Below are 15,543 nucleotides of genomic sequence, written 5' to 3' on the forward strand. Positions count from 1 at the left end.
TTTTTTTTTTTTTTATGTGAGCAGCAACACAGAGACAGATTCCCTGGTTCACGTTTCATTTATTCATATGTAGACAATGCTGTGATTCTGCACCATCAATCAAATAGTGGTCATAAATAGGAAAAACAGGAACACTTACAATTAGTCAGTGCGCATACAGAGAGGACACAAACCATGAAGGTGGCCTTTAAATTTCTGAAGTCTGAGATGTACTCAAGAAAGGCATACAGTATCTTCTATTGCTCAAGTGGAACCTCTACAGTGCAATCAGAAATGCATTCTTCCTATAGCAAATAAAGATCAAATTAATTCAAATGGAAGTAAAATATTACAGCTTGGCAAGTTTAAAAACAGGCTCAAGATAAAAGGATAATGGATTTAATTTGCGGTAAACTTTAACAGAACTGCACTGAGGGAGGGATTGTTTTGCATAGAAGTGCTACCACCCTGAATCATTACATTTTGGAAATAGGGTACTGAACACTGGAAAGAGAACGTCATAGGCCAGATTTGAGCCAGCGTCCTCAGACCTCTGATGCAGATGTGCTAACCAGCAATGCGCCATGTCACCACAGAAGTTGTCTTGGTTTAAAAAGTTTTCCAACAAAAAGGTCATTTTAATAATGTTGTCATGCTGCATTCTAAAATATTTCGGGGGGGGGGGGGGGAGAGAACTTACTGCCACAGGCAATTTATAGTCTTGAATGAACCTACCATGAATGTTTTGGGGACGTGGGAAGAAATCTGTGTACCCAGTAAAAACCCAGACTGATGGGAAAAACATGGAAACTCCCAAAAGGTCAGATTTGAAGTCTGTTACCTTTACAACAAGTTCAGAAATTGAGCAACTCAAAAAGTAAAGGGGTCAACTTCTTTACCACGGGTACAAGTGTGCACTGTAAATTAACACTTCATGACAGATGTTTATTTCAGGCATCCGAGAGGAAACTGACCCAGGGTCCAACCAATAAAACTGAAGATGACAATCTAAACTGTGGATAGTGTCATTTTGCTTTGGAGAACACCAATCTATATTCTTGAGTATCTAGAAGAAACCACTCTCATAATAATACCAAAATAACCCGCCTAGAGTTGCAGTCAAAATGCAAAAAGTCACTCTCCTGGAAGAATGATAAAATGGCATTTAGCCTGCTTTAGTTCAACGGCACAGCTGAACTGGGTGATTCTACTGTAGAGGATCCACTGGACTGGAAAGTGAAGAAAACCCTCCTGAACAGAACAAACAAGGAGGACGGCCAGCCATCTTGAAAGCTTGTGTTACATCAAGGTAAATATGGCAGAAGCAGAAAGTGATGCTAGACAAGTCAGTGCATCATTGAAACAGTCACACAGCTGAAAACGTGACAGATGATGTGGTGGCGGCTGGTTCCCCCACCACCTTGAGTCTGTCAGTCTTCTGTTTTACATTGAGTATCCTCTATTTGCTTGAAGACGGCTTCACAGCGCAGTGCTCAATGGAGGTAAACAAGTGCCACTAGGGCCTCACATGCTGGGAGAGATAAGGATACCAATCAGAATTATACATTTGCCATGAATATTTGAATACAGCTCCGTATAATGCAGTGCTAACCACAATAGAACTATTGTATCTGGCTCTACCTGACAAAAGAACTTTTTAAATTATGTAGTTTTTTTTTTTTTTTTTAAGCGAACTTGTTGGATTTCATGAAATTGGAAATGGTAATCAAAACAGCAGAACACGTTACATCAGTCCATCTCAGATGAACTTGAACAAAACAGAAGCTCACTGGCATGGTTGATATGGAACTTTCATTATCCATGGTAGAGTTTTAACTTGCATTTGTTGCTAGTAAATTAACTGGCAGTGGTATTCCAAAGTGTTACACACTGATTTCAGTTTTTAGTGCAGCTCCAGCTGTGAGATCAAAGGTCATGGGTATTTAATTTTCAGGCTTGCTGCTCATGTGTAGCAATTTCCTCAGATTCTCTGTAGATTTTGATAACCTTACAGACTGTAGATGTAATCCCTAAATTAGCCATTAACCTCTGCACCTGTGAAATGTTGCAAACAGTTAACCACTTCCCGTAAAAAAGTTCGTAGTGTCCAGGTTTTAAAGGGTGTGAATATTGAAGTATTGTTTGCGTGTATGAATTTACACAAATTTTTTGCTTTGTCATAATGGGATATTTATTTTAAGACGACTCAAATCCACTTTAGAATAAGAGGAAGTGTGGAAGACAAGCTGTGAATTCCCTTTTGGCAGCACCATTTAATTGAAAAGGAAAAAAAAAAATTTTCATGCCAAGATTTTTTTCATTTTTAATCATACCACTTTCCTTCAAAATAGAATTGGAATTGAGTTTGATTCATTTATGAATTTAAACTTAACGGGGGGGGCAGTTTTTGGAGTGAAGTCTTAAAATTAGCACCTCAGATTATAGTTTTTAAATACACAAACATCAGAAGACTTCATATTTTGCATAACAGGCCATTAATAAATCATACACATGTATTCTAATTAGCATTAAAAATGTTCCAAAGCCTAACAGTACTATTTCAAAACATTACCAAATGTTAAAGGGGAAATCCAGTGCTTGCATTAACAGTGTATCCAATAGGTCATGTAATATGTACCCTATTTTGACAATGTGATGTTAAATCTCATTTAATAGTGTTGAGTTTTTGTTTTTAAAAAAAAAAAAAAAAAAAAAAAGCGGCGGAGGCAGCTCGCTCCGGACGCCGAAGCTAGGCTAAAGGCCTTTGCCACCTAATCCACACTGGGCATAATGGTGTCCCATGTAGTCAAGCCTTTGTTGCTGTATGGTACACATCACATACGCCCACGTACATCATGTGACTCTCGAAAATGGCAGCGCGCCTGAAAATTTGTAATTTGACAAAAATCTTCCCAAAACACTATTAAATGAGAGGATTTAGCATCACATTGTCAAAATAGGGTACATATTACATGACCTATTGGATACACTGGATTTCTCCTTTAAATACAGCTTATCACAACATTTGAAATGATAATGAGTCTTAGACATCTTACGGAATTTGAGAGTCTCACCTGCATGTTGGTGTAGATCCAAGGCAGAAAACGGCTCACCCTGGTGTAAACTCCTGGCTTGTTGATCTCGGCGCAACCCGCCCCCCAGCTGGTGATGCCCACCAGGTACCACACATCATCAATCTGACACACTAGCGGTCCTCCACTGTCACCCTGGACAACAAAAATGAGTTTGAGCGCAAAAGCCAACAAAGCCATGCCCATTAACAGACTGTCTGCCTATGATCACATTGTTTGAGGTTACTTTTCCAAGCCCTGCAAAACCAATCTACTATGTAAAACCTGTTGAAACTAAAGATGTAACTTCAGAAATGACAAGTGCTAAAGGCATTTTACAGACACTAGTGACATCTGCGCCAATTAATGCAGCAGCAGTTCCTCGTCAACTCACTGCACATGTATACACAAATGTTTTTAAACGTGTGGAAAATAATTCCCATGAAGCAGTCCAACAGAGGTCATGAGAGTCTGTTGGCGATTATCTTGAAAAGTAACTTACTTTACTGATTACTTGATTTAAGAAGTAACTCAATTACAAATTTTGCTTTATTTACTTTGAGCAGCTATTGAACTAAAACTTATTTTACTCAATTCACAAAAATGGCAGAGTCTGCCTTTGTATGACTTGTGTAAATCCGGCCCTGCAACTGACCTGACAGGAATCTCTTCCTCCCTCCAAGTGTCCGGCACAGACCATGTTATCTGTCACTGCGCCGCCGTACACCCGAGGGTTGTTGCACACTTGCGTACTGATGATGTCCACAGTTACCTCCATCAGATCATTGGATACTACACCTGTGGTGAAAAAAAATAAAATAAAAAAAATGCAATGTCACCAACGGCAAAGAACTTAAAGTGCATCAAGTTGGACCAATGTGTGTCATTGGTGTACCTCACTGGATTTAATTCTAGGGAGCGTAGAAGGATCAAGACTTTGAAAGCAGAACGATAGTAAGAGAAGTTACCGTGAAGTGGACTCATTTCAAAGACTAAGTACTACAGTACTATGTTTGGGTACAGAGCTAAGAAGGGAATTTACTGAAGATGTATGCATCAGTCAGACCATTGAGAAACACGTTGGACAGGTTAATTCAGACGCAAGAGTGGCCCCTTGTTCTGGTCTGACTGCATTCTCGTTGCCCAACGCCATCATGCAAGTCATTCACAACAGGGGGAAAAAAAAAAAAAATTAAAAAAAAAAAAGTGTTTTCTTCGCTTACTAGATCCTGACTCAGTGGTGCCAAATCCTGACGTCCAACAAGCTGTGCCAGGGAGGAATTGCTGTGCGTTAACAGGCAGGCACGCCGGGTGAACATCATCTGACAGGACGGATGGAAATGTTACATGTGCTCATAGCATGGCAGACTCATTAATAATGTTCAAAGTATTTTGTTTACATTTCAATAACTAAATTCCACTGCCGTGTGAGGGTTGCAAAAACAAAAGTCCACACATTACATGGCCAAGTTTATGGAGGAAAGACTTTTGAAAGTTAGAAATGACAGTATCAGAAAAAAAATTAAAAAAAAAAAAGCTTTATGCCAACTGCAAAAGTTTTGATACAGTAGGCTGATGTTCATAATTTTTAATTTTAAAACATAAGCTTTTTCAAAGCAAAGCAAATTTGTATAGCACATTTCATACACAGGGTCACGCAATTTGTATGATTTAAAGAGTTGCATTAAAATACAAATCTGAAAAAGTACAACTTAAACAGCTTTTACTGCAAGAAATAAGTGGAAGTACTCTAAAACACATGAGAAAGTCATGGGAGGGAAAAAAAAAAAAAAAAAAGTTTAAGCCCCCCCCCGGCAAAAAAAAATACACCATTACCTATAAATTGTATTTCACTGCCAGTTAGAGACAACGGAATTTGCAATAAACTTTCGTCACATGAACTACATTTACATAAATAGAAGTACTGTACTTTATTATAGAATAACCCAAGAATGAAACTTGCTTTTGTTTTTCAATAAATAGCTGTAATTTCACACTCTGGTGACTAAATGCTTATCTGAACGTCACAGCACCCTCCACTTGAGTCATGCAGATGTATATTATTTTGAAATCTTTGCCAACTGTGCAGGTTCTAATAAATGTTAGCTCCAAAGAACTTTAACAAGGAAACAGTCTTAACATGGTCAGTATAAGCATTTTTGGCCCAAAGTTTGGTATGCCAAATAGGGAACAAAAATGCTTTTGTGGAAGTGAAGAGCTTAACCAACCATTAAAGTTAACCTCAGCTGCAAGTTTGAGAAGAGCGATGTCTTGATCGTTTGTCCTGTTGTTGTAGTTTGGATTGAGGATGATCTTCTCCACTATGAAGGGTTCAGGGAGATTGCTCAGAGACAGCGTGCCTGCGTACACTCGCCAGAACTGTGGCAAAAGCATAGAGGGGTTGCTCCTGTAGGAGAACGACCAGAGTAGTTATTTTGGGGGGGAGGGGGATAACTAGATGGCCGCAAAGTGGTGGGTTCACCTCGGGAAGCAGTGAGCAGCAGTCAGCACAAAATCAGGAGCGATCAGGACCCCTCCGCACACGTGGAAGCCTCGAAACTGCAGTGATAGCTGCCATGGCCACTGACCCCTTTGTGCAGCGGTCCCCCCTACGATGCGAGATGTAGTCTGCGTCTTGCCGCACTCTGAAGAGACATTGTGGAAATTTGGCTTTGTAATGGCTTGTATATAATAGAGTCTCTGGCGGGGACAGCACAACCAAGTAAAATTGTATTTGTCTGAAAACATGTCTGCTAGCAAGCAGATCTGCACTTCCACACGAAAGTGGGGCTAATTTACATGACCACAAAAGCAGCTTGTTCTCAGAATTACAGGATCATCATAGGACGGGTGAAGATTCAGAGGCAGTTTCAAGTCCTATTGCAAAAATTTCAATTTTGACAATCCAAAAGGTTTGAGATTGCTCATTGATGCCACAATATGGCAAGAAAACACTTTTGTTTTTTTTTTAAATTATGGCCTTACTAAAATGTAGATCCTCTCCTCACTTTAATTGCTCCTTGGGGCCAACATTAGCTGGCACCAAAGCAATACTTTTGTTAAAAATGGCTTTGGCCTACGCATCAAAAGAGCCAGATTTATAAAAGTAAGTATTTGCTGTATAGCCCAAAGCCATGTCTAATAAAAATAGATTTGTTGCGATCCTTTGACATTCATATGCACTTACAAATCTGTCCAGTTGAGCGTCAATTAGTTTTTTTTGGCCCTACACAATTCCACCTTAATAGAAGCAACTGCGCATTCCCAAACTGTCACAAAACAGTAATCATTCATAGACAAACAGTGGACATGCAATGCTTATATTTTGGTATAAAATGTACATTTGTTTGTTAGTAGATGATCCTAAAATAATGAGAAACCTGGTTGTTATTCAAGAATGTGAAGCTAAGATGAATGCTAGTGACAGAAACTAAGTATTCTGCCTCCAAGGATCACTACAGTGTTGAACTGGCACATAGAAAGTGTGTGTATATTCATACGTGTCACATGATTGTAGGCACAGATGGCGGATGCTTACCAACGCACTCCAGGGTGACAGTGTTTTGATCCGGACAGGAGGAACTGTCGTTATGTCACAATGAAAGAAATTACACGGGAACTTTTACCAGTATTTCAGTTTCCTTTTAAAACGCAATCATGTGTTAAATATTGTAAGGTATGGGTCCACAAAACATTTCAAAATTACAGTGGTACCTTCAAGAGATCATGACACTAGTCTAACTTCATTTTGGTCAAATTAAATATCCCATTGAGCTCAATTATGTTGGGAATAATTAGTATAAAAGTTCAAACCATATAGTCGGCATCTTAACTCAATGTTTTTCCCCGAAGGGCTTCAATTTGTATCTTCCATGACTGTCATTGTGCATTTATCTATATTACCTGAGTTTTTTTTTTTTTTATATCTTGATCAACAAGAATGAAAACAAAAAATCTACTGATGTTAGTCACCCACATAACTAGTATGAACAACTGAAAACCCTTTGTCAAGGTACCACTGTTCTAATTTCAAGCTGTTAAAAAAAAGTTGAATAATTTACCTGACTTCAACCTGACCCTGGATGGAGTCAGACAATCTATTGGTCACTCTGAGTCCAAGGGAGTCCTGGGATGTGATACTTGTGTTGCGATAAGACCTGAAGACAAAGGGCAAAGCTAATGCTATGGTAACTATGAATGCCAAGTCAAGAAAGAGCGGCGAGTCTTTACTTTCTAAACCCAAGTTGGGCGCACACCTGGTCACCAAGGCTCTGGTTCCAACCACTGAAGCAGATTGGAAGGAAGCGGCCATCTTGGGAGGTCCTGACCTCCAGTCTGTTTCTCCCTGAAAACCTCACTGAAGGGGGAGCATAGTTTTAAAAAAAAAAAAAGGGGTGGGGAGGCAAGTCCCCCCCCCCACCACCACCCTTTTATATTACAGAGCCGGCTCATGTATTGTATGTTCACAGACTAGATCCTGTGTGTTCCATCTGGTATTCTATTACAGTAATTACTCGCACACTCACCACAGTCCATTTCGTCAGAGCCCAGCTCACAGTCCCTGATACCATCGCACTCTATGGTAGTATTGGGGCAGTTGTCAATAATCAGGACAGCCGGGGTGTCGTTAATAGATTCATTTTCCCCGTCATTGTTGATAAACCCTTGGGATAACACCCTGGCGCCATATTGGACTGGGATTAGCGAGAAAGGAAAATGTACTGTGTCAAGAATTATGTGAAAGAATTTAGTAACAAAACCTGGAAAAATTCCAAATTTGAAGGAACCATACAACATTGTTGTGAGAACAAGTTGGGATATGTCACTTTGGAAAGCCCAATGAAGCAACAATATCCATAAAAACATTTCCTCCAAGGACACTCCAGTGAAAACAAGAGCAAATTAATATGAATGCCAACCTCCAAGCCAGATGGCAACAGCCAGCAGGACAGCGAGGGTAAAGGCGACGCATGACCCTCCATAACAATGGGCATTATTCTTACAGCACCCCCTCGTCTTCCTCCTAGGAGCTGCAGGGAAACATTACAAAACATCTCTAGCCAGCCGCACCACTTATTCTCACTAGGGTCAGAGGAGAGCTGGAGCCTATCCCAGCTGACATTGGGTGAGAGGGAATCCAGATTCTGCCCATGTTCCAAAATCATGCATGTTATTCTTGACACTGAAGTGATTGCACTTGTCAAGCTGGTTGACAATAATGGCACAGTCCATAATTTGCTAAGGCTTTGTCTCCCTGTGGTGCATCTGCGCCTGGCATATCGTTAGCAGATTGTCGCCGTCTAGACTTTCATTGCTATAGCTGTGTGTGGTGCAGGAAAATATTCAATTGATCGATAATTTACCATAATAAATTGTGTTATTCTGTGACAGGCAGAACAATTAAGACCATCTTAATCAGTGCTCCAATTAATCCAAGAGTTTTAAAATGGACAGTTGTCTACATGCAGACTGTGATTGAGTGATGGATGACCAATCCGGGCTGGATCGTGCCGCTCACCCTGGATTGACACCAGATCATGTACTTTACGAATGAGGAAAAAGTGGTACAGGAAACTGATACGTTTAAAACATTAAGTACAGTTAATGATACAAGTATGAAGTACCACAATACTCTAAATTATCCCCCACTCCCAAAGAGAAGTAGAGTATCCAGGAACTCACACAAGCTTGATTGCGTTACTTGGGGAGCAGCCACAGGCGGTGCATACTGAGGAATGTAATGGGGTTGGTCGGCGGGGATCTGGGCCGGGCCCACGCCGTACACCACCTCTTCATAAGACTTGAGTGGCGGCTGTGTGTGCACAGCGACAGAGTAGTAAGGAGGAGGCGGATCGTTCTGCAGGAAGCACAACTGTTGTTAGCCATTGTCCACCATGCAAAACAAACTTAAAAGTCCAGGTCCACACCCAGGTGGTAATTATCTGAAAACAAAGAATTCTCAGATCCTAGCAACAGCATTAAGAACATGTCCTTTTTTGGGTGGGGGGGTGGCATGGTCATCGCTAGCTGCTCAGCACATCACATCCCTTTTTGAGTTAGCAGTCAGTGGGGTATTCAGTAAATCCATCCCAAGCTTTCCGCTTGAAAGTCAGTCAGGTGTCCAAAGCCTTAGCCAATAGCAAATATGTCATTTAAAGGACAACACAAGCCTTGTGACTCGAGTGAGCAGAGGCCAGGGGGGGGGGGGGGGGTGACGGAGTAAAGCAACAGCCCACAGACAATACAGTGGCACCTTGAGATGAGAGTTTAATGATCCGCAAAAATGCTGTTTTCTAACTGAAATGACATTTTACAGTGCCAGTTTCAGCCTATCAAAGAGAGTTGCAATGACTTGAGAAAAATAGCACTCAATGTACTTTATGAAAACAATGATTATTGTATTTGATTGGGGTCAGGACAAGATTGCTGTACATAGTATAGATGACTCAGATCCTCACAGACTAAAGAACATAAAAACATGTAACTGCTAAATACATTGCTAAACCGTTTGAAAAAAAAAAAACTATGGAAAAAGTAGTGTTGAAAGGAAGAGGAAAAAAAGAAGGCTTTTGCAACTTCCATTCCCATTCAAACGAGAATTCACCTAGCTTGTTGAGTCCATTTCTCTCTCAACACTCAAAACAGATTCCACTGGAAGAATCAATTACGTCAAGGTTGAAACTGAAACATTTGAGTAATAAGGGTGAGTGACACTTCAGTGAGTGCCGAACAAGGACAACCTGCTAAACTCGTTTGGGTTCAGGATTTATGCTTTGCAGTGTCGCCTGACTTGATGCCAAATGTGCTCATCGCTTTCTAAACTGGGGGGAAAAAATTAAAAAAAAAAAAATAAAAAATAAAGACAAGCTTTGAGAATGGAGACTTCATTTAAAAAAAAAAAAAAAAAAAAAAAAAAAAACATTTTGCAACACCTTTTCTGAGTAAGTGGTCAAGTTTCTATAAAGACAGGCAGGAAATGAGCACTAAGTTGTCAAAATGAAATCGGCATAGGAGCAGGATTATCATATTTCCGATCTGTTGTACACAACACAATTATTCGGGAAAATGACTGTCAAGTCAGTTTTACGCCACAGAAAGAAAAGGCTACAGTTTCACCCTGAATCAAAATAGAAGGCACTCAAGTTTAATACACAATCACCGATTCAACTAATGAATTCAACCCAACAATCAAAATTGCAATATACATTGGGAGATCTGTAACCATCTTTTCAGTTAGATTCAATATCCCTGAGAATAAACATCTCCCCCCCCCTACAGAGCAACAAAAATACTTTTAGGGAAGATAAACTGGAAATAAAACCATATTTCTATTATTCCATAAAGGGTTAACATAACATGAGTTTTACTCATTCCTACACCTTTTGAACATGTAAACTTTGCTGGACAATGGTATTTTATTTTGTGTCATAATACAGCTTCTGTTGTGAATTTGTAAAAAATAAATAAAATGTACAGGTATCCAGTACAAGTAAATATGACAAATCAGCTTTAGTAAATTAACATGGATTTCAGGTAAGTAAAAGTTTGAATAAACTGTATGGCAGTATATATATATATATATATATATATATATATATATATATAAAAATAAATAAATAAACACAAGTGAACAAAGGAGTACCCGAACGGATGAAAAATCCAGAACCTACCGGGTTAAGATTTGCCATCGGAATTAGTGATTGCAAGGCAAGTGGAGGGTTGAGGTGTCACCGTAGGGGTGGAGCATGTTCACATCCTCAAGTGCAAAAATGCTGTTTTGACACATCTGTCGTCAAGGCTCTTTACTTCTCCCTGCTGTGTTAGTCAGTGACCTTCATCTAAACACCTCATTCTGCATCCCCCCCCCCGCTAATTTGGGTGTGCCCAGCAGTTCACACACCTGCCCGACCGGTTTCCTTCCAGCCACAGATCCCCACTGCTGCTTCAGGAAAGTGAAACTATTGTGTAGCTCAAGTGACAACAGTTGAATTGTCAAGGGGCCTTCCCCCCCAACCCTCTTCCTCAAGTTCCAGATGTGCATTTTTGGGGTCATTTTACAAAAACAAAATTAAATGCCAAATGTGTTTGGGGCAATCTGGAATTGTTTAGGAGAAATATAATGCCAAAAAAAGAAATGAAAATTTTATATAAGCCATTAACATAAATTTTCAGTGAGCTTGAGGCCTACACAAGATGTCTTTGGGCAATCAGGTGTGTCACTCCAAATTATTCAAAATGTCACTGTCCAAAGTGTTTGTGTGTGTCTCTGGATGTTCAATTCCCAAGAGTTGCATTCAATGAAAAACTGCCAAGTTTCACACTGAAGTAAATTAAAACAAGATCATCACATTCCAAAACTCAAACATGGTTTCATCCAGCACCTTTTCCCCAGAAGTATTTAGGAGATTTTTTTTTTTTTTTAAAGTTAAATTTAGAAACCAAGGGTGAACATTTTGTCTGTGATTCTAAAAGCTATGTTTGGCACAAAGATAACATGAGACCTTACCTACAGTGAAGTACGGTAGTGGCACCATCCTGCTGTAAGATTTGTTTTCTTCAGCTGGAAATGGGACCTTGGACAAGGTGGCTGTATTATAAGCAGTTCTAAATACCTGTCCAGTACTACTGCAAAACCTTCAGGGTTCTGCTGCAAAGACAACAATTTTTTTTGGAGAAGCCTGCTGGAGAGGCTGAAACTCATTTAGGGTTAATCAAAGGCACGTTAAAAGGTCGCAGGTGTGCTGACTGCATTTAACAAGATGGCTTCATTCTGAGGCAGCACAGTGGAACAACTGATTCGCTTATTGGCCTCACGGTTCTCCGGAACAGTGTTCAAATCCGAGCCCCGTCATCCATTTTCTGAGTGCTGCATTGTCTTTCTTTTTATTTTTAATGTCCGCTCTGTAAAAGAGATGCAATTTTCAGTTTATAGGTCACATTAATACCCTACCCCACATTAATAACCTAACCTAACCCTAATGTTAACAAACAACCATTGACGCTCACATTCGCACTTCAAGGAACCAAAAATCGGGCATTTTAGAAAGCGGTCCAACTGCACTTTACTTTCCCAGAAAATACATGGATAAATAAATCTTGCTTACATTGCACAGTAATCTCTCAATATAACATTTTGTTGTCTGATTTGAAAATGCTTTCATATGTGCTTATAAATTACCTTCTAACTAACGAACTAACTAAAAGCTTTAAAAATGGATAGTATCTTATACTTAAGTGGTATAAAATACAGCCATCAGGGGGTAGCATAGCTTAAATAATATAGTTTCTCATGCCTAGAAAACTGGGAAGGTTACTGACCTTAGAACTTAGTACTCATTTACTTAAGTTACCAAGTTACTTCTTAGTACTCCCTCAGGCCTGTTGAAGAGCCCGTTTTTAAAGTTAGGATTTCAGAGAATATTTTATGATTTCTAACTGAAAACAATGGAGTAACTTGTCAGAACAAACATTTGGGAGTTTTGTTTAAAACGTGTTTTTTTTTAAATGAAAAGTACAGTAAATGCCTTCAAATGAATTATTACATGATAGAAAAGTGTTGACTTTTGATGTTACACTTTACACATTAACAGACTTATGAACAGCTTCTTAGTGGTTGCTATAACGTGTGAAACAAAAGAATCAAAAACAAAACAATCATTTACTCATTGAGAAAACTTGTAATATCTGTATCAACCTTCAATATATTCTGAATAGATTCCCTGCCATATTAAAATTTTACACAAAATATAGTACTGTTTTCGGTCATTATGACTGTGATACTTCATATATAATAAACAGTACTGTATTGCATAAAGTGCATCTCTGTAATACGGAAGCGTATTGCTGCTACACCCAAAAATAAAAAGTCACTATCACATTGTAATGTTAGTTCCCTATTAAATTTTAATTATTTCCACTTACAGCAGACAAAAATCCACAGTTCATCATCACATGAAATTAGAATTTTACATAAACAGAATCAGTGTATAAGTGTATAATGTGAATTGTGATGTTTTAATTGAACAAACATTTTGTTGAGATTCAAACACTTTCAGATTCACGTGTAAATACAACACGGTGCCTCGAGATATGAGTTTGATTCAATCTGCCACCACACTCATAATTCCAAACACTCAAATCATCTTTCCCCATTGAAATGAATAGCAATTCCAGCAGAACCAAAAAAAACAAACAAAAAAATAGCATGTTTTTAATATGAAAAATAGCTACGTTCTTGAAAATGATTTTTTTGAAACAACAAAGTCATAATGTCAATAAATAGAATGTGAAAAAAAAATAACAGTTAATGTTGACAGCTTGTTTAGGTTTCTGGTTTAACAATATTGTTTTTTTTTTGTGATTAATAGAATTAAAAGTATTGGTTGAGTATGTTTATTTGGAAGATCGAAACCTTTCAACTCACCCGAAAGACAAAGATTAGGAGAAACTGGAATCCTGAAGTTCAAAACTGAAAAGAGTTTCTGTGCAATTAGTGACCAGAAGCGCTTTACAGGCCTGCGATGCCAAAGAACGGGAAAATAAGTGTCCGTGGAATTTTAGGTACAATGAGCCTATATGTTTTATATTTTTAAAAAAAGTTTAATGCATATTATATTGAGTCATTTGATCTAGAGAGTACTTTAAACTGGATGACAATAAATTGGTAAATGTTTTGATCGTAAATGTCAGCTCGTATCTCAAAAAACCCGTAAGTTGAGTCACTTGTATCTCAAGGCAACGCAAAGTGAGATCACATTGTTGCCTTCTTCCCGCAGCCATGTTCCATTCCACGACGTCCTTGAATCAATATAAACAAATAGGATAGAAAACATATTAAATGTGAGGTAAAGTGAGTCACATAAAATACTGTATTTACAATCAAGGGACAGTTATTGCTGAAAGAACTAAAACAAAAAAGCTGTTTAAAAAATCTCCAATTTACTCATTTTATGACTAACCTGAGATAAAAGCATAAGCACTTGTTGACTTAGTTTGCTTCCACTTCTCAGCAGTTTCCCTTTCCGTGTGGTGTTTGCAGAAATACAGATGTCAAGTAACCAAATAGAGAAGAAAAACAGGAGAGGTGAGAAACAGAACGGGAAGCTGAGGTTGCTCACATTTAATGTCAAACGACTTTCTTATAAATCAAGCGGCGATAGCAGACAGGAAAAAAAAAGAAGCAAAGATTCTCTTGCCGGATGGACAAATGCTGTTTAAATGAGAGAAGTGGCAGTGAAGATATATTTTTTTAAATGTTCAGCATTTATATTGAAAGGTTCTTTAAAATCTTTAAATCAACCATAAACGAATGACCTGATTCATCAAGGCTCTTTTAGAATATGAGTTTAAATGTTTTAAGTCATATTTGAGAGAAAAATAAAATCTTCTTTTACCGGCAGCACCTTACATCTATGTGCATTTGCACAATATATATGATGCATTTCCTTAAATAATTAGTGGAAACTGATAACAAATACCATCATCAAGTTTAAAAAAAAAAAGAAAAAAAGATCTTCACTATGGTGTGGTGCAAGGGTTGTGACCTCGCTGAGGTAGATCTATTCCACACAGATTGTGCAAATGGCAAATTCATGTGCAGTAGTTAAATATGAATCATATCCCTCTTCAAAGAGGCAGAGACCTCACACAATTTGAAGTTAGGTTATTATTTGGTTGTTAGTCACCATCATAATGGATTTGGAGCAAACGGTTTGAATTGAAGACGTTTCATAAACTATGGCACTTTCTACTGTATTTACTTGCTGAATCTTCATCGATATACAAACCTCACTTTCTGGGATGTTTTTACAGGACACGAAGCCTAGTTTCATGGGGGCACCCATCTTGGAAATGCGAATTTGGCCCAGTTGTTGCACTGAAAAATCAGGAAAAAGTGTAATATCGGACAGTCCCTACATGTCAAAATTGGAATTTCACAAAAGATGCCTTCTCCTGAATCCCTTTCTACATTAAATAAAAAATAACAAAACTGAAGTTTTTAGTTCTCAATGACTGATATTATATGTTATTTATATAAAAGTTAGAAACGATCTTTTTAAATCTCGCTAAAAAATTATCCTGAGCGATGATCCGGGGTGTGTGAGAGTGATTTTACTTCCCTGATTTTCTCAGAAAAACATTGGGGCCAATGATTGTAACCATTAAAACAGTTCAACATTTACAATCCCAAATCCTGCTGCTGTCTGATCACGAAGCTTGCAACTGGATGTGTCAAGTGTTTGAACAACAGGCTTCACAAGTCATTTAGCACAATAAAAATGACAAGTAGGATATTATCAGATAAGAACACGGGTAACTTAGATTCTTTTATTTGTTCTTTGGATTTTTCTGACAGTCTGGATTCTCCGTGGGACTAAGCTTCCCCGACAGGTCAGTCAGTCTTGGTACTATGATGTCACTTTTTTTTCCTTTTTTTTTTACATACTGTACATGTTAGTCTGGCGCACCTTCCTTGGTGGCCTGTTCCTTTGAA

The 15,543-nt window shown here is 38.5% G+C and overlaps 1 protein-coding gene across 6 annotated transcripts; it reads right to left on the reverse strand.

Annotated features, from left to right (window-relative positions):
• Positions 1-43: 43 nt before the first annotated feature.
• Positions 44-11,757, reverse strand: tmprss13a (transmembrane serine protease 13a). 6 transcript variants are annotated; one of them, XM_061827505.1, is made up of 13 exons: positions 11,561-11,757; positions 8,733-8,907; positions 7,970-8,080; positions 7,577-7,627; positions 7,281-7,407; positions 7,112-7,207; positions 6,589-6,632; positions 5,533-5,695; positions 5,279-5,457; positions 4,274-4,372; positions 3,706-3,848; positions 3,054-3,206; positions 44-1,510 (listed from the first exon to the last, which is right to left on the reverse strand). In XM_061827505.1, exons 1-13 carry the CDS (start codon positions 11,582-11,584, stop codon positions 1,496-1,498), a joined length of 1,380 nt encoding a protein of 459 aa, XP_061683489.1. In that variant the 5' UTR covers positions 11,585-11,757; the 3' UTR covers positions 44-1,495. The 6 variants fall into 6 exon arrangements, with proteins under 6 accessions (XP_061683489.1, XP_061683491.1, XP_061683490.1 ...); XM_061827507.1 differs by having other exon boundaries at positions 7,577-7,728; positions 8,733-8,862; positions 11,557-11,757; XM_061827506.1 differs by having other exon boundaries at positions 7,577-7,728; positions 11,557-11,757.
• Positions 11,758-15,543: the final 3,786 nt, after the last annotated feature.

The sequence above is a fragment of the Syngnathoides biaculeatus genome, chromosome 8, assembly GCF_019802595.1.
Source record: "Syngnathoides biaculeatus isolate LvHL_M chromosome 8, ASM1980259v1, whole genome shotgun sequence".
Taxonomy (NCBI): Eukaryota; Metazoa; Chordata; class Actinopteri; order Syngnathiformes; family Syngnathidae; genus Syngnathoides; species Syngnathoides biaculeatus.